The sequence below is a fragment of the Rhamphochromis sp. 'chilingali' genome (genome assembly GCF_963969265.1).
Source record: "Rhamphochromis sp. 'chilingali' genome assembly, chromosome: 3".
Lineage (NCBI taxonomy): Eukaryota > Metazoa > Chordata > Actinopteri > Cichliformes > Cichlidae > Rhamphochromis > Rhamphochromis sp. 'chilingali'.
This window is the reverse complement of record NC_137931.1, coordinates 2,332,888-2,355,096: the sequence shown is the minus strand read 5'-3', so window position 1 is coordinate 2,355,096 and position 22,209 is coordinate 2,332,888. Positions and strand designations below refer to the sequence as shown.

The window sequence follows — 22,209 nt, the reverse complement described above, 5'->3', positions numbered from 1 at the left end:
ATCAGAGTCCTCCTTACATGGGACAGTGTGGCTAACTTGCATTAGCAAATTGGAGGCGTTGAGTGCTAGAGCAGCTGGCAGCTGGAAACCTGGACCCCCTTTGGCCATTTATCAAGACTACATGAAGTATACTCTGAAGGTCTATAGAAAGATGCATTATGGAGAATCTCTACTGTGACCATCAGCAAAACCAGCCAGCCTATGTACACCACAGCAGCAGTGATCAGTGACATGCTTGGCTACAAGATGAACAGCCACAAGGAGCAGTACCCTTGATGGAGAAGGAGACTAGAGACCAAAATCAAAGCAGCATGGAGAGCAGTTAGCCAAATGTCGGAGTTGCAGACGTAGAAGCGGATGTTTAAGAAGTACAGAAAGCTGCCTATACTTGTGGCCTTGGATACTGCCAACAAAGAACCACAGCCTTGACTAGCCGCTAGAAGAGGTATACACAAGAGACAGAAGGCAGGAGAATAAACCTTCCAAGGTATATTCTCAGTGGTAGAGGAGCACTATGAGAGCAGCCCCACCAAGGCTGGAGACAGAGCAACTGGAAGAGCATATGGGAGAAGGAGACATCATATAACAACAACGCTCAGTAGCCAATGGATCTGAGAGCAGGTCACAGCAACCTCCTTGAACAGGATCCAATAACAATCACCATGGTAGACATCTGAGAAAGAGTCTCAAGTATGTAGAGTTGGACAGAGCCAGGCCCTGACACGATTCACATCTCCTGGCTAAACAAGCGCACTGCACTCTGTGAGCATCTACCAGCACAAAGGAACCAGCTGCTATTGGACAAGACACGCCTGGAATGGCGAAGTAAAGGCTGAACAGTCCTGATTGCTAAGGATCTTCAGAAAAGGCAGGTCCCATCAACTACCAGCCAATAACCTGGTAGCTCTGTGATGCCTACAGGAAAACTCCTGTCAGGCATCAAAGCTAAGATGAAAAGGTAAATGGTTCAATACATGAGCGCCTGGTAGCTGAAGGCTCTGCCTCCCATTCTACTTTTAAATAATTCGGGATTGATCAGAATCACAATCAAAGCTGGAGTACTTTATTAATCACAGAAGACATTATTGTGGGCATAGTTGCTCCAAGACAGTAAGAACAGCAACTAACTAACCTAAATTAATTAAACAAAAATATTTCCTGTTGTTCAGTGGTGCTAAACGACTGGGTCGGAGGTGTTGTCCAACATTCTGCTTATTTTGGACAATATATGTTCAGCTCCTTCTCCACAATGTCACTGGCAGATACGTTTATTGAGTCTGTTGGCATCGTCAGCCTGCTGCCCCAGCATGCAACAGCATGGTGAATGTCACCTACACAACAGACACCAACGCAAACTACCTCAGTTGCCTCAGAAAATAGAGACAACTCTGGGAAGCGCAGACTGAGCCCCAGGCCCAGAGGCCTGAGGGCCCTCCACCCCTCGGAAGGGGCCCGACTGAGCCACGGGTGCTAGGCCCCACCAAGCAGGCGCCGGGAGTGAGCCAATACACACCCAGGCACCCAGCCCCGGACACTAAGAACCACCCATTGGTGGTTCTTAGTGTCCGAAAGGTGAGGGCATCAGCAACTGGCAGGGAGTGTGGTGAGGGGAGATGGGCTGCCACACCTGGGTTGGCCTAAGATGTTCCCAGAGAGATGGAGACCCGACCTGACACATAAACATAAACAAACAGTCACACTAAGACACAAACATGCATTCACACCCTCATGCACACATATACAAATACTCATCACTCGCCCAACATGGAGACAAACAGAAATGAACACTGTACACACACTCACACTCCCCAAACGTACTCTATACCTCCAGATCCAGAGGGGCAAACCCAGAGGGCCAATCCGCCCCCAGACCCAGGAGATGTTTCCCTTTGGTCTGGGGTGGAGACAAGCAGACCGCGCCCGGTCCTGCAGCAGCACGGAAGCCCAGCATCCCAGACCCCAGATGGCGAACAGAGAACCGGGGTGTGAAGACCCCATACCTAAAATGCATTTTAAAAACATGGGAGGGGCATGGTACTCTCTGCCAGGAAGCAGCTGCTGTCAGCACCGCCCCTACCAAGAGCCCTCAATGTCTACATGTATTTAAAATTGAGAGGTGGGCACTGACGCCAGAGGTGAGGTCCTTTGGATGCTGTTTAGCGTGCCCACCCCCAAGGCCCTTCATGTATGTGTTATGAGTGTGTAAGTAATGTGGATGTCTAAGCTGTGGAATAAAATTAAGGCACAGTTGGCCAGAAGGAGACAGAGGAGGAATGCCCCCTTGCACCTCACTGACACACCTGTACCCAAGGCCCTGCATGTGTCTTGGTGTGATGAAGCGGAAAAAAGGGAGGCTCCCTACGTTTTGAAGTAAATATCTGTACTCCTTACATTTTCAAAACAGGCTTGTTACTTTCGGTTGAACACATCTGAGAGGAGTTATTTTATGTTCCTAATCATACATCCTAATGGTGTATCAATCAGTAAGGGATGTCGCATAGAAAGAGATGAAAGAGACAGAACTGTATGCCAAGGTCAGGGGTTAACATGGGCCGGTGTTTTTCATTGGCACAACATGGTAACGAGTGTTAATATCCATAAGTGGCAGTTGAGGTACTTCAGCATCTAGCTAGCACTACAAAAGAAGTGCAAGCATGACATGAGTTTTTTAAGTGGCAGGTACTTTCAAAAGCATCGTTTCTATCAGCTTAACAAAGGTCAGCACACCACATGCAACCACATAAAACAATACTTGTGACCCTGAATTTTATAAGCAGAACAACATGGGTTAATGGATAGCTGCAGCGTTGCAACCATAAAAACAACAGAAAAATTTTAGAAGTGTTCTAGGGTCTTATATATCTATCTATCTATCTATCTATCTATCTATCTATCTATCTATCTATCTATCTATCTATCTATCTATCTCTATATTTCTCTCTCTCTCTCCCTCCCTATATATATATATATATATATATATATATATATATATATATATATATATATATATATATATATATATATATATATATATATATTAGGGGTGCAACGATATTCGTATCGATATTGAACCGTTCGATACAGTGCTTTCGGTTCGGTACGCATATGTATCGAACAATACAACATTTGTAATTTATTTTATCAACTTTCCTTCTGACGATGCTGTCTGTGTTGAGCGCTCAGTGAATCTGTGTTCGACTACTCCGCCTAGGCTGCACTGTCCAGCGCAGATCCACTGAGCGCTCAACACAGACAGCATAGTCAGAAGGAAGAGCGCAGGGCAAGCTAGCGAGACAGAAGTTAAGCTCTCCTTTTAACATGGACCTCCCCCACTCTCATTCAGATCTGGCGTTTGGAATTATTTTGGTTTTCATGTGACGTATGACCCTGAAGGTAAGCGAGTCATGGACTAAAGTAAAACAGTATGTTGGATGTGCCATGCAATGCTCAATTACATTGGTGTGAACTAGTGTGTTAGCGCAGTTAGCTCGTTAACGTGTTGGCCGTCTAGCCCCATGCACGGGGCGATCGGCGGTAGCTCGTTAACGGAGATTTGCCGTGTTGTGGCGTTAAGGTCATTTCAACGAGATTAACCTGAAAGCACTAGTGGGAACACGACGAATATGACTGCACATTTACAACGACATCATCCTAGTGCAAAGACAAAAACAACAAGCATGCTACTAACTTTAGCCGAGTCATTTAGACAGCTGTTAGCACATGATTCTCCTTATGCTGCTGAGAATATAGCCCAGAAGAAGCGGATAGTATAGCTTTTATTTTGGAAAGAGCCATTTCTCTGTAATAAACTCTCTTTTCCAAAGATGAGTGATTCCTCAATCAGATACAGGGCTTGCAATATCGCTAGCCCGACGTCCCGGAGCTAGCGATTTTTTTCAGTCGGGCTACCAAAATTCTATCTCTGCCCTGCCCGTCGGGCTATTGTAGGAAAAATATATGTCAATGCTTTTGCATTCTTTCAGAAATGTAGCTGGGTAATTATGTCATTGGCATCGGTGAGCCACTGTCAATATGTGACATATTGAAATCGCGTTTGAATTTGCGCTTGTTTTTTTGCTTTCACTTTGCAATCCTGCGAACTGTGTATAGAGAGCGACAGCACTGATCTGTGAGTGATGATAATTTGTGCACCAATTCCTCTGACATCGTCTTATTAATCGTTAGCTTATTATGGAAACATGACAAGTGAAATCTCCCGCAGCTTAAACATGTGAGAGGTTGATCGCGCAGAGAATCGCTGAGCTTATGTGAGTGCGTGTGTAAAAGCATTTCAGTTCTGCTGAGCCAAATAAGACAGGTCAGGGTGAAGAAGTGACAGCCAAAGAAAAGCTTACCACAAAACGGAGAAGTTATGACAAATCAGACTATAAGGCAAAAAGAAAGTGCAGCTTTATGGTTTCATGGACAAAATAATTTCTGTGGCTGCAATATGACGAGCTAAATAACCAGGGCTGCACATAAGTGGTCCGCAGGTGTGCATTCGCTGTCAAAATAAAAAACACGCACAAGGGTTAGGGTTAAATTTAAAAACTGTACTTTTGAGTTAAAATATATATTTATAATTTTAATAAATGACAAATTAAAAATGCTTGAACATTTTTTTGTATCGAAAAAATATCGAACCGTGACACCAAAGTATCGAACCGAACCGAACCGTGAATTTTGTGTATCGTTGCACCCCTAATATATATATATATAAAAAAAAAAAAAACACCCAGCACGCCCCTGCGGGCGGTTTATCCTTCAAGCTCGGGTCCTCTACCAGAGGCCTGGGAGCTTGAGGGTCCTGCGCAGTATCTTAGCTGTTCCCAGGACTGCGCTCTTCTGGACAGAGATCTCCGATGTTGTTCCCGGGATCTGCTGGAGCCACTCGCCTAGCTTGGGAGTCACCGCACCTAGTGCTCCGATTACCACGGGGACCACCGTTACCTTCACCCTCCACATCCTCTCGAGCTCTTCTCTGAGCCCTTGGTATTTCTCCAGCTTCTCGTGTTCCTTCTTCCTGATATTGCTGTCATTCGGAACCGCTACATCGATCACTACGGCCGTCTTCTTCTGTTTATCTACCACCACTATGTCCGGTTGGTTAGCCACCACCATTTTGTCCGTCTGTATCTGGAAGTCCCACAGGATCTTAGCTCGGTCATTCTCCACCACCCTTGGGGGCATCTCCCATTTTGACCTCGGGACTTCCAGGTTATACTCGGCACAGATGTTCCTGTACACTATGCCGGCCACTTGGTTATGGCGTTCCATGTATGCCTTGCCTGCTAGCATCTTGCACCCTGCTGTTATGTGCTGGATTGTCTCTGGGGCATCTTTACACAGCCTGCACCTGGGGTCTTGCCTGGTGTGATAGACCCCAGCCTCTATGGATCTTGTGCTCAGAGCTTGTTCTTGTGCTGCCATGATTAGTGCCTCTGTGCTGTCTTTCAGTCCAGCTTTGTCCAGCCACTGGTAGGATTTCTGGATATCAGCCACCCCCTCTATCTGCCGGTGGTACATACCGTGCAGGGGCCTGTCCTTCCATGATGGTTCCTCGTCTCCCTCCTCTTTCTTGGGTTTCTGCTGCCTGAGGTATTCACTGAGCACTCGGTCAGTTGGGGCCATCTTCCCAATGTATTCTTGGATGTTCGTTGTCTCATCCTGGACTGTGGTGCTGACACTCACCAGTCCCCGGCCCCCTTCCTTCCGCTTAGCGTACAGCCTCAGGGTGCTGGACTTGGGGTGAAACCCTCCATGCATGGTAAGGAGCTTTCTTGTCTTTATGTCAGTGGCTTCTATCTCCTCCTTTGGCCAGCCTATTACCCCAGCAGGGTACCTGATCACGGGCAGGGCATAGGTGTTGATGGCCCGGATCTTGTTCTTACCATTCAGCTGACTCCTCAGGACTTGCCTGACCCTCTGCAGGTACTTGGTGGTTGCAGCTTTTCTAGCGGCCTCTTCATGGTTCCCATTCGCCTGTGGGATCCCCAAGTACTTGTAACTGTCCTCTATGTCTGCAATGTTGCCTTCTGGTAGTTCAATCCCCTCAGTTCTGACTACCTTCCCTCTCTTTGTTACCATCCGACTACACTTCTCCAGTCCGAACGACATTCCAATGTCATTGCTGTATAGCCTGGTAGTGTGGATCAGTGAATCGATGTCTCGTTCACTCTTGGCATACAGCTTGATGTCATCCATGTACAGGAGGTGGCTGACAACTGCTCCGTTCCGTAGTCGGTATCCGTAGCCAGTCTTGTTAATGATCTCACTGAGGGGGTTCAGGCCTATGCAGAACAGCAGTGGGGACAGAGCATCTCCTTGGTAGATCCCGCACTTGATGGTGACTTGTGCTATGGGCTTGGAGTTGGCCTCTAGTGTTGTACGCCACATCCCCATTGAGTTCCTGATGAAGGCTCTTAGGGTCCCATTGATCTTGTACAATTCTAGGCATTCCAGTATCCAGCTGTGGGGCATTGAGTCATAGGCCTTCTTGTAATCAATCCAGGCAGTGCACAGGTTGGTCAGTCTGGTCTTGCAGTCTCGGCTGACTGTTCTGTCTACCAGTAGCTGGTGTTTTGCGCCTCTGGTATTCTTGCCAATTCCTTTCTGTGTCCCGCTCATGTATTGACCCATGTGCCTGTTCATCTTAGCCGATATGATGCCTGACAGGAGCTTCCATGTAGTACTGAGGCAGGTTATTGGTCGGTAGTTGGAGGGGACCGGTCCCTTCTTGGGGTCCTTGGGGATCAGGACCGTCCGACCTTCGGTTAGCCATTCCGGGTGTCTCTCGTTAACTAGCAGCTGGTTCATTTGTGCTGCTAGACGCTCGTGGAGTGCAGTCAGCTTCTTTAGCCAGTAGGCGTGAATCATGTCGGGCCCTGGTGCTGTCCAACTCTTCATACTGGAGACCCTTTCTTGGATATCTGCCACTGTGATGGTTACTGGATCCTGTTCGGGGAGGTTGCTGTGGTCTGCCCTCAGATCCACTAGCCACTGAGCATTGCCGTTATGGGTTGCGTCCTTCTCCCATATGCTCTTCCAGTATTGCTCCGTCTCCAGCCTTGGTGGTGCTGTTCTCTTATTGTTCCCTTGCCACTGAGAGTACACCTTTGCTGGTTCTGTGGAGAACAGCTGGTTTATTCTCCTGCCTTCTATCTCTCTGGTGTACCTTCTCAAGCGGCTGGCCAAGGCTGTGAGTCTTTGCTTGGCAGTTTCTAAGGCCTCAGGTATGGACAGCTTGCTGTATTTCTTATGCACCTTCTTTGTCGCACCTTTCTGCAACTCCGTTAGTTGGCTAACCTCCCTCCGTGCTACTTTGATCTTGCCCTCTAGCCTCCTTCTCCATGGAGGGTACTGCCCCTTGTGGCTGTTCAACTTGTAGCCAAGCATCTCACTGATCACTGCTGCCGTATTGTAGATCAGCTTGTTAGTGTCGGTAATCGTGGTTGTAGGTATATTAAATATATATATATATATATATATATATATATATATATATATATATATATATATATATATATATATATATGTATGTATATATGGGAACCATGAAGAGGCCGCTAGAAAGGCTGCAACCACCAAGTACCTGCAGAGGGTCAGGCAAGTCCTGAGGAGTCAGCTGAATGGTAAGAACAAGATCCGGGCCATCAACACGTACGCCCTGCCCGTGATCAGGTACCCTGCTGGGGTAATAGGCTGGCCAAAGGAGGAGATAGAAGCCACTGACATAAAGACAAGAAAGCTCCTGACCATGCATGGAGGGTTTCACCCCAAGTCCAGCACCCTGAGGCTGTACGCTAAGCGGAAGGAAGGGGGCCGGGGACTGGTGAGTGTCAGCACCACAGTCCAGGATGAGACAAGGAACATCCAAGAATACATTGGGAAGATGGCCCCAACTGACCGAGTGCTCAGTGAATACCTCAGGCAGCAGAAACCCAAGAAAGAGGAGGGAGACGAGGAACCATCATGGAAGGACAGGCCCCTGCACGGTATGTACCACCGGCAGATAGAGGAGGTGGCTGATATCCAGAAATCCTACCAGTGGCTGGACAAAGCTGGACTGAAAGACAGCACAGAGGCACTAATCATGGCAGCACAAGAACAAGCTCTGAGTACAAGATCCATAGAGGCTGGGGTCTATCACACCAGGCAAGACCCCAGGTGCAGGCTGTGTAAAGATGCCCCAGAGACAATCCAGCACATAACAGCAGGGTGCAAGATGCTAGCAGGCAAGGCATACATGGAACGCCATAACCAAGTGGCCGGCATAGTGTACAGGAACATCTGTGCCGAGTATAACCTAGAAGTCCCGAGGTCAAAATGGGAGATGCCCCCAAGGGTGGTGGAGAATGACCGAGCTAAGATCCTGTGGGACTTCCAGATACAGACGGACAAAATGGTGGTGGCTAACCAACCGGACATAGTGGTGGTAGACAAACAGAAGAAGACAGCCGTAGTGATCGATGTAGCGGTTCCGAATGACAGCAATATCAGGAAGAAGGAACACGAGAAGCTGGAGAAATACCAAGGGCTCAGAGAAGAGCTCGAGAGGATGTGGAGGGTGAAGGTAACGGTGGTCCCCGTGGTAATCGGAGCACTAGGTGCGGTGACTCCCAAGCTAGGCGAGTGGCTCCAGCAGATCCCGGGAATAACATCGGAGATCTCTGTCCAGAAGAGCGCAGTCCTGGGAACAGCTAAGATACTGCGCAGGACCCTCAAGCTCCCAGGCCTCTGGTAGAGGACCCGAGCTTGAAGGATAAACCGCCCGCAGGGGCGTGCTGGGTGTTTTTTTTTTTATGTATATGGCATGGTTTGTTACTTAGCCATCAGTTAGATGATAACTCCTGGGTTTCTGTTTTTAAGCCCCTTAAATCCTAAAACTCTGTAAATCCTTGTCCCAGGTTAATCCTTGCTTTGTCCTCTTCTTTTCTCCCTTCACTGTTTTCATTTTGAAGCAGCTTTTTTACTTTGTTCTGTTTGAATCCACCATGCCAGCTATGTAATACTGTCATTCCAGTAAATTCCAGTGTGGTACTGTGATAGAATGGCACCTGTGCAATATTTCAGTTGAGAAATTTACTTGCTACTACAGTGGGGCAAAAAAGTATTTAGTCAGCCACCGATTGTGCAAGTTCCCCCACTTAAAATGATGACAGAGGTCAGTAATTTGCACCAGAGGTACACTTCAACTGTGAGACACAGAATGTGAAAAAAAAATCCATGAATCCACATGGTAGGATTTGTAAAGAATTTATTTGTAAATTAGGGTGGAAAATAAGTATTTGGTCACCTCAAACAAGGAAAATCTCTGGCTCTCACAGACCTGTAACGTCTTCTGTAAGAAGCTTTTCTGTCCCCCACTCGTTACCTGTATGAATGGCACCTGTTTGAACTCATCATCTGTATAAAAGACACCTGTCCACAGCCTCAAACAGTCAGACTCCAAACTCCGCCATGGCCAAGACCAAAGAGCTTTCGAAGGACACCAGGAAAAGTATTGTAGACCTGCACCAGACTGGGAAGAGTGAATCTACAATAGGCAAGCAGCTTGGTGTGAAAAAATTGGGAGAATGTCATGTGGTCAGATGAAACCAAAGTAGAACTTTTTGGTATAAACTCAACTCGTCGTGTTTGGAGGAAGAAGAATACTGAGTTGCATCCCAAGAACACCATACCTACTGTGAAGCATGGGGGTGGAAACATCATGCTATGGGGCTGTTTTTCTGCCAAGGGGACAGGACGACTAATCCGTGTTAAGGACAGAATGAATGGGGCCATGTATCGTGAGATTTTGAGCCAAAACCTCCTTCCATTAGTGAGAACTTTGAAGATGAAACGAGGCTGGGTCTTCCAACATGACAATGATCCAAAACACACTGCCCGGGCAACAAAGGAGTGGCTCCGTAAGAAGCATTTGAAAGTCCTGGAGTGGCCTAGCCAGTCTCCAGACCTCAACCCCATAGAAAATCTGTGGCGGGAGTTGAAAGTCCGTGTTGCTCGGTGACAGCCCCAAAACATCACTGCTCTCGAGAAGATCTGCATGGAGGAATGGGCCAAAATACCAGCTACTGTGTGTGCAAACCTGGTAAAGACCTATAGTAAACGTTTGACCTCTGTTATTGCCAACAAAGGTTATGTTACAAAGTATTGAGTTGTATTTTTGTTATTGACCAAATACTTATTTTCCACCCTGATTTACGAATAAATTTTTTTTTTTTCCTTTTTTTTTTTGGCCTGTCCCGTTTGGCTCTTTTGCCCTCAGAATTGTTGTCTAAAGGCAAAGAAAGATGCCCAACGGATTTACTTTACCAAACTGACCATCCCAGCCTTGCCGTAATGGTCCATTTGATTCACCTTTTATTGTTTATTTTATTTTCACTTACTGAATACGGGACAGACTTGACTGGGGGAAAGAAGGGGAGAAAGAAAGAGGGAAAGAGAAACAGCTGAGAAGAGGGACGGGGGAGAAGGGCAAAAGACAAAAACCAACAGAACGGGCAGAGAAAAAAAAATGCATATATCAATCACCTGGGTCACCTGCTGAGAAAGAAAAAAGAAAGCAAGCAGAAGAGAACAAGAGTAATAGAATAAACAACATCACAATGATATATGGGAATATGACAGTAAATACTAAATGTTAAACATTATTGTGCAGCACATAAGATCAACAGAACACAGTGTGCTTTGAGGTAGGAGCCAAAAAGGGTGTAGTTTGTGGGTGTGATCACCCGTGTGTACACCTGTGAGCATGGACGCGCTTGTTTTTTGTTTTTTTAAAAGGTTCCTTCATGTAATAATCTGCTAGAGGGTGTGGGGGGGCCACAGCCCCGTCCTCCAGGGCATGAAGCAGGTGTGGAGGAGATCAAAACTCCAGACATCCAGAGGCCCCCAGAACACAAGAGACCAAGGAAGACCAACAGAGGGGCAGCTGCGCCACTGTCCCGGAAAGAGCTGAGGAGAGTCCCAGATGAGGGCTCACTCAGCAGCCGCGGAGCAGAAGCCAGGGGGAGTTGCAGTGACGCGCCCGTGAGCTCCGCCGGCAGCCAGCTGCGCCTGAGTGACCTAGCCCCAGGCCGAGAGGCCGGGGGCACCCCACCTCCGAAGTGGCCCGAGCAAGCCCCGGCCGCCAAGGAGTGAGCCGGTGTGTACCTGGACGCCCATCCCCGGACACAAAGAACCACCAACGCACCGATGTCTGAGGGGGTCCGCCACTGGCAGGGGAAGTGGTGGTAGGGGGAGATAGGCCTCCAAACCTTGGAGGGCCTGAGATGTCCCCAGAGAGGTGGCGCCTGACACCCAACCTGACATATAGATACAGACATACAGGCACACACAGATACAAACATCCATTCCCACCCTCATGCGCTCATATGCACTTACTCCACACTCAACCAACGTGGAGACAGACATAAAGAGACGTTGTACACACGATCACACTCCCCAAGCGTACTCTACAAACCGGGTCTAGGTGCCCCCGCCCCTGGAGGGGGGAACTGCACCCAGACCCAGGTGGTGTTTCCCTTTTCCCTGCGGTGGGGGGAGGCAGACCGCCCCGACTCCGCAGCAGCAGGAAGGCTCCACACTCCAGACCGCAGTCGGACGGCCAACTCCTCCTCCTAGCCCCCCCTGCTCCAGCAGGTCGCAGAGAATGGGGGTGAGAGAAGACTCCAAACCTCCCTCCACCCGCTCATTGTAGTGTTGATGCATGTGTGTTTTAAGGTGCATTTAAAACCCAGGAGGGCTTGGAGCTACCTGCCAGAGAGCAGCAGGTAAGCGCATGGTCCCTCCTGCTAGCCCTCAATGTCTATGTGTATTTAAAATTGAGAGGTGGGCAACGACGCCAGGGGTGGGGTGTACACCCTGATGGTACTTTGGACTCCGTGTATCGTGCCCACCCCCAAGATCCTATATGTATGTGTAATGAGAGTGTGAGTAATGTGAATGTCTAAGTTGTGGGATAAAATTGAGGCAGAGGCAGCCAGAAGGGGACAGAGGGGGGGGTAGCCTCCTCTGCACCCTGGTGACATACCCCTACTCCAAGGCCCTGCATGTGTGGGTGGTTGTGGTGGAGCGGGAAGAGGGAGGCAGCTGGAGATGGGGAGGGAAGGAAGGGAGGGGCAAGTGACCCCTCCCTGGGGCCAGCTCCCCCGCTGACCCCAGTAGGCACCCCCACACTCCGCGACCCGCCAGGGAAAGGGGGCCCAGGCCCATCCAGACCGGGGCCCAGCGCAGCAGCGCCGCCCGGCCCCACAGAGCCCGGGACAGTCCACCCAACCCCACCACAGAGAAAACTGCACCCACCCCACCATCCACTCATCTTCCAGACTACATAAGACAATAAACACCCAGGCTGAGATCTTCCTCCACCTCTCCTGTATCTCCCCCTCCTGCAGAGGGAGCTCCTGAGGAGAGGAAAGCTCCTGCAAGATGTGACAATCTCCCCCACCAGTTGAAGAGCCCCCCAGGTGGCTCAATGCACCGGTGGCACCCTGCTCCAGGGCTGGGCCCCCATGCACCCACCCGCCCACAACCCCGGCAACACACCAACCAGGACCCAAGCCCCCGAGGCCCGGTCCGGGTCCCAGCCCAGAGACGGAGCGCCCCCAGAACCTCACGCCCATCCCGGACCCACCCAGGGGCAGCCAGGCTACCAGGTCAGTAACCCACGTCCGTCAGCACAGACCCTCCCCTAGCCCCGCTGCACGCAGCCGCGAGGAAACAGTCACCTGAGAGCCAACAGAGCCCCTAACCGGACATGACCGCTACCCCGGGTTGAGCCCCCCAAGGAAGATGCCTCCGGGGAACCCCCCGACGCCCTAAGCCTGTCCCTACCCCCACACCAATCACAACAGTGAAGGCGGGACCAAACTATGACCCCCCACCCCCACTAGGTGATGGAGCTGATCAAAGGAGCCCAGAGCAATTGATCTGATGTGGTGGCAGAGGCTGTATCAAGACTAATGTAATCTAATAGATAATTTCTATATTGGTTAGAATTAAGATTATTTTTATTTTTCCACTTCATGAGGACTGTTTTCTTGGCTATGCATAGGGCAGTGAAAACCATATGGGCGATATTCTTTTCTGAAGTGACATTATCTAAGCTGCCCAACAAACACACTAAGGGGGAAGTTGGAATGTTACATTTCAGACACTTCGATAAGTCTTCACATATCTCGCGCCAAAACTTCTGAACTGGTGGACAGAACCAAAGAGCGTGGATATAATTGTCCGGTGAATTGGTTTGGCAGTGTGAGCAGTTGTTGGTAGACGTAAAGCCCATCTTGAACATCCGATGACCTGTATAGTGCACTCTATGTAATATTTTGTATTGAATTAATTGAAGACTGGGATTTCTAATTAGATGAAAGGTTTTTAAGCAAATCTGAGACCAGAAGTTTAGGTCTAAGTTAACTGATAAATCCGCTTCCCATTTTGCAATAGGAAGTGATATTGATTCATCTGTTTTAGAAAGCATTCTGTATATTTTGGATAGTAATTTGGGGGGTTTAAGAGTAAGAAATTGAACCACACTTGGTGGTGTTTGTAGTTCAACTTGACCCGGTTTAAATTTCTTTTTTACTATGGATTTAATTTGTTGATATTCTAAAAATCTTTTCTTGTTGATCCCATATTGTGTAACTAGTCCGTCAAATGAAATAAATTCTGTTCCTTCTAGTATATGTTCTAAATATTTGATTCCTTTATCACTCCAATCTGAAAAGTTTATCATATTATTGTTTTGTAATATGTCAGGGTTGTTCCAGATAGGTGTACGTTTGCATGGGATTAATGAAGACGCCGTCAATTTTAGAAACTCCCACCATGCTGTCAGAGAAGAGCTGATGTTGATGCTTTTAAAGCATTCATGTCGTTGGATGTTTGAGCTGATAAATGGTAGGTCTGAGATCTCTAGATTATTGCAGAGTGCTTGTTCTACATCTAGCCAAGGTTCATCTAAGAGGGTGTGTTTTAGCCATCCTGAGATAAACTGAAGCCTGTTGGCTAAGAAGTAGTGCTGAAAGTTAGGCAGTTCTAGTCCTCCTTTATCCTTGGTCTTTTGTAGTGTTTTTAAGCTTATACGTGGGGGTTTATTTTTCCAAAGGAATTTGGACATACATGAATCTAGAGATCTGAACCAATCTTGTGGCGGTTTAGTTGGGATCATTGAGAATAAATAATTTATTTTTGGTAAGACCATCATTTTTATAGCGGCAACCCTTCCCATGAGTGATATGGGTAGACATTTCCATCTAGCCAGATCATCTTCTACCTTCTTTAAAAGTGGGATATGGTTTAATTTAGTTAGATCTGCAAGCTTGGGAGAAACATTAATACCTAAATATTTTATATTTCCCGATTGCAGTGGTGTAGAAGAGGAATTATGGAAGGAGCAATTAATCGGTAGGACTGTAGATTTTGACCAGTTAATTGAGTAATCTGATATTCTTGCAAAAGAGTTTATCAATTCAATCACCCCAGAGATATTGGTTTGTGAATTTTGGAGAAAGAGTAACACATCATCCGCATAAAGGCTGATTTTATGTTCCACGTTCTTGCATTTTATGCCCTTAATTACTGAATTCTGTCTAATTGCTGCTGCTAGTGGTTCAATAAAAATTGCAAATAGTGAAGGGGAGAGTGGGCATCCCTGCCTGGTGCCCCTCAGGAGACAGAAGCTGGAGGATGTCTGGTCATTTGTTCTAACACAAGCTGTTGGGGAATTATATAATATTTTTAACCAGTTTATGAAAGAGGATCCAAAACCAAATTTGTGTAAAGTTGCAAATAGAAATTTCCAGTTAACTCTGTCAAATGCTTTTTCTGCGTCTAAAGAGAATATTGTAGTTTCTAGGTTTTTACTGTATGAGTAGTCTATCAAATTAAGTAATCTACGTGTATTTGTTGATGAGTGCCTGCCTTTTATGAAACCAGTTTGGTCAGGATGAATTAAGAGGGGGGTTATTTTCTCCAGTCTCTTTGAGAGAGCTTTGCAGATTATTTTAAGGTCTACATTTATAAGGGATATTGGACGATAGCTTGAGGGATATACAGGGTCTTTGCCTGGTTTTAGCAGGAGATTAATGTTTGCAGAATTCATATTTGATGGAAGTCTGCCCTTTTCTTTAATTTCCAACAACGTTCTGTAGAAAACTGGTGCTAGAATCGACCAGAATAAATTCTTTACAAATCCTACCATGTGGATTCATGGATTTTTTTTTTCACATTCTGTCTCTCACAGTTGAAGTGTACCTCTGGTGCAAATTACTGACCTCTGTCATCATTTTAGGTGGGGGAACTTGCACAATCGGTGGCTGACTAAATACTTTTTTGCCCCACTGTAAATATTCTGCAGTCAACTGTTAGTAGAAATGATTAGGAACGACAGCAACTGAGAAGTGGTAGGCCAGGTAGAGTCACTGGGCAGAGTCAATAATTAACTTTATGTAATGCAAGCAAAACTGTATAAATATACTAAACTTTCCAGCATTTTGCTATTTACTCTTTCTTTAGAAATATACATTTGTGGCTTTGATAACTGATGTGCTGGAGATTGAGGTGAAGGACAAGTTTGCCAAGAGCCGGCCAATCATCAAGCGCTTCCTGGGCCAGCTGATCATCCCCATCCGGAGACTTCTGGAACGGCCAGCTGCTGAGTAAGTTGGCACGCAGAGCCAAACATGAGATGGGTTCAGAACCAAAAACAGGTAAAGGACAAAACAACTGTGCAAGGAAAGTCAGTCAGACTCAGCGTCAGTGACGGTGTCACGTGTGTTGTACTTTTTTTTTACGTTTCTTTCATAGAAGGTTGTTCTTTAAGACAGAAAGAGCAACCTTCTCTGGAGGGTAGTAGTTATGTAGTTCAGTCAGTACCTATCCATAATTCCCAACCAGCTTGCTGGTCAGGCATTAATTTAAGTAAGCAATGATGGCATACAGTTTGTGCAGTGTTAACAACAATTGTCAGTCTCCAGGCAAGTTGCACAGAAATTACCAATAAATTCCCCATTGTGGAAAACTGCATATAAATCAGCAGAATGTAGTTGATGCAGATTGTTGATTGAATTGAGATCAGTGTGCTGAGGAAAGAGAGCTTGTTTTCTGTACCGTATTGAAATGCTAGTAGGTGTTTGTCGGTAGGGACAAAACAATTGTTTATGTGTGTGCAGTGATCAGACAGTCAGCTACAGCCTGTGTCGTCGTCTTCCTATGGACCATGTGAGCGGGCAGCTTATGTTCAGAGTGGACATCACTTCAGCTGGACAAGAAGGTGTGTATGTGTACGCTTACAAATGGTGAGCCTTCGAGCAATGGTGCCAGGACCTCCATACTCATTTCAGTGCTCTATTGTGGATGTTTTGACATTCCTGCAGGAGCTGCTGAATACGGGCCTTTCATTTTCAACAGTTAAGGTCTGTCTAGCGGCTATATTTGCTTGTCATGTTGGCTTTGATGGGGTGACACCAGGTGCACATCCCCTTGCCATATGTTTTCTGAAAGGGGTTCGCTGGCTGAGACCTGTGCTTAAGTCCAGTGTCCCTGCTTGGGACTTATCTTTGGTGCTGGAGGCCGTTTGTAGCCCCCGTTTGAACCCATTGAGTCTGTGGATATGAACTTTCACTCGCACACTTTGGTTTGCTTTGGTTTTATCGATTGGATGTTACAGCCCCTTCGGTGGCTCATACTGTCCTGTCTGCTTGGTCTGCTGCACACTAAGGTGGTGGTGGTCCGATTCCAGTTCGGTGGCTGCTCTGCGGGACGTGTATATATGTCCCAGCCTTATGTGTTGTACCGAGTGAATCGACTGAAAGGGAACAGAAGTTGTAGAGAGAACTGTTCGTTTGTCCTGTGTTTTACAGTCCACATGCAGCTGGAAAGTTGGCAGAGTGGAGTCTAGACTGACATGGTTAAAATAACCACTGATGGTGATCAATGCCTCTGTGTGTTTACACTATAGGCCATCAACAGTTGCATGTATGATGTTACACGCTGCTGCACCATTAGCTGATGGTGGTACAAAAAAAAGTTAATATAGTGGAGGAGAATTCCTGCGATAAATAATATGGGCGCACACTGACAGCTAAAAGTTTAACGTTAGGTGAGGAGAGATGTTCCTTCACAGTAACATATCCTGGAATACACCACCTTTCATTAATAAACACTGCAATCCCTCCACCTTTCCTCTAACTGCTCAGCTTGGCCTCTCTGTTGGCCCGAGCAGTGAAAAAGCCAGATGACGAAGCCGGTGGCACTGAGTGCAGCCATGCCTCCATGCATAATAAGCTGCCTCCCAATACTGCCTCTGATGTTTTATCAGCTCCATCTTATTAGTCAGAGACCTCACATTCCCTATGATGACTGATGGAACAGGGGATTTATATTCCCTTCTCCTTGTTTTAACTCTTGCTCTGGCCTGATGTCTCCTCTTGAGTTCCTGTGGAACTCTGGGCAGCAGCGGTGTGTTGCAAAATGTAAAAACAAAAGCACTGCGAGGGCCATAAAAACATGCCAAAAAAATGACCAAGATCCACATGCCACATGCATGTGGAGGCATGCTGTGGAGAGAAGAGGAATGAAAGTCAGTGAAAACAAGATAAAATACATGTGTGTAAATAAGAAAGGCGTAATAGTGAGGAGCAGGGTGTGTTCAAGTACCTGTGGTCAACCTTCCAAAGCCACGGACAGTACACAAGAGCGGTGAACAAGATAAGGGCAAGCAGAGTGGAGTGTATAGAGATGGGTGTCACGGTGTGATTTGTTACAATAGCAGCAAGAATGAAAGAGTACGTTTAGAAGATTGTAGCGAAACCTGGTCTACACGGTGAGTGGTTTGGAGACAGTGACAAAAAGACACGAGGCCGAGCTGGAGGTGACAGAGCTGAAGATGCTAAGGTTTTCTCTGGGCGTGACCAGCACCCACAGAGACCACAGAGAAGATTCATGGATGTTGTGAAGGAGCACATGCAAACAATTGGTGTGACAGAGGAGGATGCTAGAGATAGAGCGAGATGGAATAAGATGTTCCCCCGTGGCAACCCCTAACAGAAACAGCCAGAAGAAGACGAGGAAGTGGGAGGTGTTGTTTTTGTTCTGCTAACATGTCATGAAAGCACACGTTATTTATCTCTCAGTTGTCACATCCTGTCCTTCTCATCCATCCTCTTTTCTGCTCTAGAAGCTTCGCCAGACCCTCTGGGAACGATCCTGGGTGGTGTGATGAATGGTGACCCTGGGAGTCCCTCTGACGACGAAGATCTCCATCAGCTCTCCTCGTCTTTAGGTGCTACATGTGGACCTTCTCGCATTGGTTCTGATGAGGGCTCCTTATATGTTAATGGTTCATGTTACTATGGCGATGACAGTGTGTGGCAGGAGCCTGGGCAAGTGGGAGAGGTGAATCTGCTTCCTGTGGCTCTTGGCAGCTTCACCCAAAGGCAGGTGTCACTTAATGACTACCTAGATTCTCTCGAAGGTCCCAGGAGCATTGGGGACCGACCTGCAGCAGGGCCATTACCAAAGCTCAGCTCCAGCTTTCCCACAGACACACGGCTCAGTGCCATGCTACACATTGACTCAGATGAGGATGAGGAAGGAGCTGGGCAGCACTGGGATCAATCGCTGGAAACAAAGACACAGCAGAATACCAACTCAGCTACACCTGAGTCTCCACAGGGGAGCAGTGGTTCAAAAGGCGAGTCACAGGGCTCATGTGAGGCAGGGCCTGGAGTTCAGGCCACGGGAGAGGCAGGTTCTTCTGCTGGTGCTCAGTCTGGAGCCAACACTGCAGGGCCTGAAGCTGGAGCAGGAGCACAAGAAGGTGCTGCTGCACTCCCAATACAGACACGACAATCAGCAGATAGAATTGAAGAAGCTGCCAGAACAATGGCTGCACAGGTTGTTGGAGAAACTGCTACAGCTTCCAACTCATCTCAGGTATCAAGGGCTGAGGCAGCTGAAGTCAGATCTGGAGAATCTCCAGGGGAATGTCCAAGTCAGGAGCACAGCATCAGGACTGGGAAAAACCCAGAAGTACACTGCAATCCCTCACTTGGTCCTCTTTCACCCATTCAGGTGAGGCACTGTGACTTTAGGAGCATCATCCCTCTTTAATATTGGTTCTACATGTGGCAGATTACCTTTAAAAGCTGAAGTGAAACTATAAATTATCAATAGTTCATTGCTGACAATCACTGTCATCTTGACAAGAGCTTTGACAAAGCTTCACCCCTGCATGTTTCCTCTCTCATTTTTTTCAGGAAGTGAGAACAAGAAAAGCAGTTGTTCCAAAGGCAGAGGAGGAACCGGGGGAGCCATCAAGCAGTGAGGCAAATGGGCCAGCACCACCTTCGCTATCCACCTGCATGGCTGAGCAAGGAAGAAGCATGACATCTAAAGCTGGTAGGTTCTGTCACAAAAAGTTTCAAAGTTTTGCTAAAGGCACTGAAAAAAAGTTTCAAACACGATTTCATTTTTTATTATATAAAGTATACAAAAAGAAACAGAAAAAATACAGGAGTACCAAATACATTCAAAGGACTCCTTTTGTTTTCACTCATAGTTTTTCATTTGATTGTGCAAATCTCCGGTTGCAGGTTTTGTCTGCTTTTTATACTCTGTTTAGTCTTCAGGTTTTATAGTTATAACTGTTCCTTCGTATGTTATTTGCTGTTTTATTTTGATAAACTTTTTTATGTGTTTTATTCAGCTCTACTTTCCTCAGCCACGATCTCCCAGTTGCTTGCACCTGTATGTTCACTTTCTGCAAGTGTCTCCATGTTTATTTGTACCCTCAGCTTTTGTCTGCTCATCATCATGTTACGCAGTTTTCTGTTTGTACTGTTTTGGGTCCACATTGTTCACATACTGTAAGAACAAGAATACAAGTCTTAACATTCTGCTGTAGTTTTATCCTCATGTGTAACAAACCTAATTCTTTAACAACATATTGAATAATTTTTCTGCTTCTGTAATGCAGCTATCTTGAGCAATAGATCTGTCCATACCAGAGGAGTTTAATTCATCCAGGCATTACATATTATTCAAGTATGTAGAGTGTAAGAAATGCATTTTTAAAAATAAAAACCTTGGCCATGTATATCAGGACATTTCAGATTTTCAGCCTGATCTTTTAATGATTATAGTAATTATATTTTTTACATTAAATGTGAGTGGTTTCATGTGTAACAATGTGAAAGTTTAACATAACCTTTGCACATCTAACCAGATCAACAAATCCATATGTAAAAACCCATATCCAAGGCACTGAGCAAAAGTTTAACCAAATGTTCTTTTGACCATTTCAACTCCAGACACAAATATTTTCTTCTTCTTCTTCTTATTTTTATAATTATTAAGCTTCCATCCATCCATGCATTCTCTTTCCACTTATCAAACTTTGGGGCTATGGGAGGGCTATCCAAGTTGTGATAAGATTACAGGTGGGGTACACCCAAGACAGATCGCCAGTCTGTCGCAGGGTCAACACAGACAGACATCATCCGTAGTCATGTTCCACATTCACACCTATGGACAATTTAGAATCATCGGTTCTTCAGTTTCAGCTGACTGAAGGTTTCCCCAACCTTATAAACATCTGCAGAATGACACCAGCACCACCGACTAACTGATTTCCTTAACTGGATGATTGAGCATGCATGAAGACAGACTAACTCCACTTACTGCATATGTTTGGACTGTGGGAGGAGCCATGACGAAAACATACACACTCCATACAGAAAGGCCCCAACCCAATCCTCATGCTACCCCTATTACCATTATGAGTATACAGGGCATTATATTATACATTTCAATACACAACAGTCTGCTCACTATTGCATGTAGTATTTATGCACCAAAAACTGCACCAAAACTCATCTTTTTACTTTAATTGGTCTAATTATCACAAAAGTTAAAGGTCACAATAGTGACCTTTTCATAGTTGATCACAAATAGTGCCCCTCTACTGCCTCTACCTCTATACTAACAGCACTCAATGACCTGGCAGGACAAGTAAAGGAGCTACTAACAGCAGGTATTCATCCAGACTGACACAGGGCAGAACAGTCCTAATCTCCCCACAAGGGTACGACACCATCAAACTACTTGTCGATTATCTGCGTCTCCACATCCTCATTTCTTTTTGGACCGTTTTTCACTGGTTATGCATTTGGCTAGGGTCGATGTCTGGACCCTACAGACTTTGCAAAGGTAGTCCAATAAAGGAATGACATATTCAAAACGAAATCAATACGTCAATTCCATACTGACAGAAACGGACGTATTAAATTGCCATCCGGTCCAGGATGGCACATCAATATGTGCCATTGCCAGAAGGCTTGCTCCTAGCATGGTCTCAACAGCATGGAAGTGATTCCAGGAGATAGTTACTCTAGGAGAGCTGAACCAGCTGATACAAGGTTCCTAACCCATTGGCAATACCAGCGTCTGCTCCTTTGTGCAAGGAGGAACAGGATGAGCACTGCCAGAGCCCTACAAAAGGATTTCCAGCAAGTCATTGGTGTGAATTTCAGTGACAACAATCAGAAACAGACTTTATGAGGGTGGCATGAGAGCCCACGTCGTCTACTGAACTCTTTTCAGTAGAAGCCATGGAGTATATTTATACTTCACTAGCTGGGCCCACGTCCTCATTTTAGGTTTGACAGTGTTTTGGTAGGTAAAGGTGATGCTTGGACATGTATTGAGCTGCGGTTTGGGGAAGGCCTCGAAGGGGACTGGCGACGGCTCCCGGGCCTGGCAGATCCTCATGCATTAAATAGAAGTGAAGAAGTTAAAGAATTGAGAACAAGGAAGGAGGGAGGGTGGGGCAAGTAAACGAGAATGAACAGCTTGCCAAACTTGAGGAACATTTATAGATGACAACTGGAAGGAGCATGTTAGGAGGCGTGGTCCTGCTCCTGAAATACCGATACATGATTTCCAAATATGATGCTACCTGTAGCATTGTTCAGCATGATCAGTTTGATGATGGGTCAGTGGTGGTTTGGGGAGGCATGTCCATGGAGAGACGCACAGACCTCTAAAAGTCAGACAACGGGACCCCAACTGCCATTTGACATCACGATGAAATCCTTGGAACCATTCTAAGTGCCTACACTGGTGGAGTGGGTCCTATGTTCCTCTTGTTGCATGATAATACCTGGGATAATGTGGTGAGAGTATGCTGGCAGTTCCTGGAGGATA

The 22,209-nt window shown here is 46.4% G+C and overlaps 1 protein-coding gene across 3 annotated transcripts in view; it reads left to right on the top strand.

The window, feature by feature from the left end:
• hecw2b (HECT, C2 and WW domain containing E3 ubiquitin protein ligase 2b) overlaps window positions 1–22,209 on the top strand; it is a 78,688-nt gene that overhangs the window by 23,717 nt on the left and 32,762 nt on the right. For all 3 annotated transcript variants that reach the window (XM_080876841.1, XM_080876840.1, XM_080876842.1), the window contains 4 exons: window positions 15,520–15,662; window positions 16,176–16,276; window positions 18,182–19,077; window positions 19,263–19,404. In XM_080876841.1, the coding sequence (XP_080732967.1) occupies window positions 15,520–15,662; window positions 16,176–16,276; window positions 18,182–19,077; window positions 19,263–19,404 (1,282 nt within the window). The remainder of the gene's footprint in view (window positions 1–15,519; window positions 15,663–16,175; window positions 16,277–18,181; window positions 19,078–19,262; window positions 19,405–22,209) is intronic.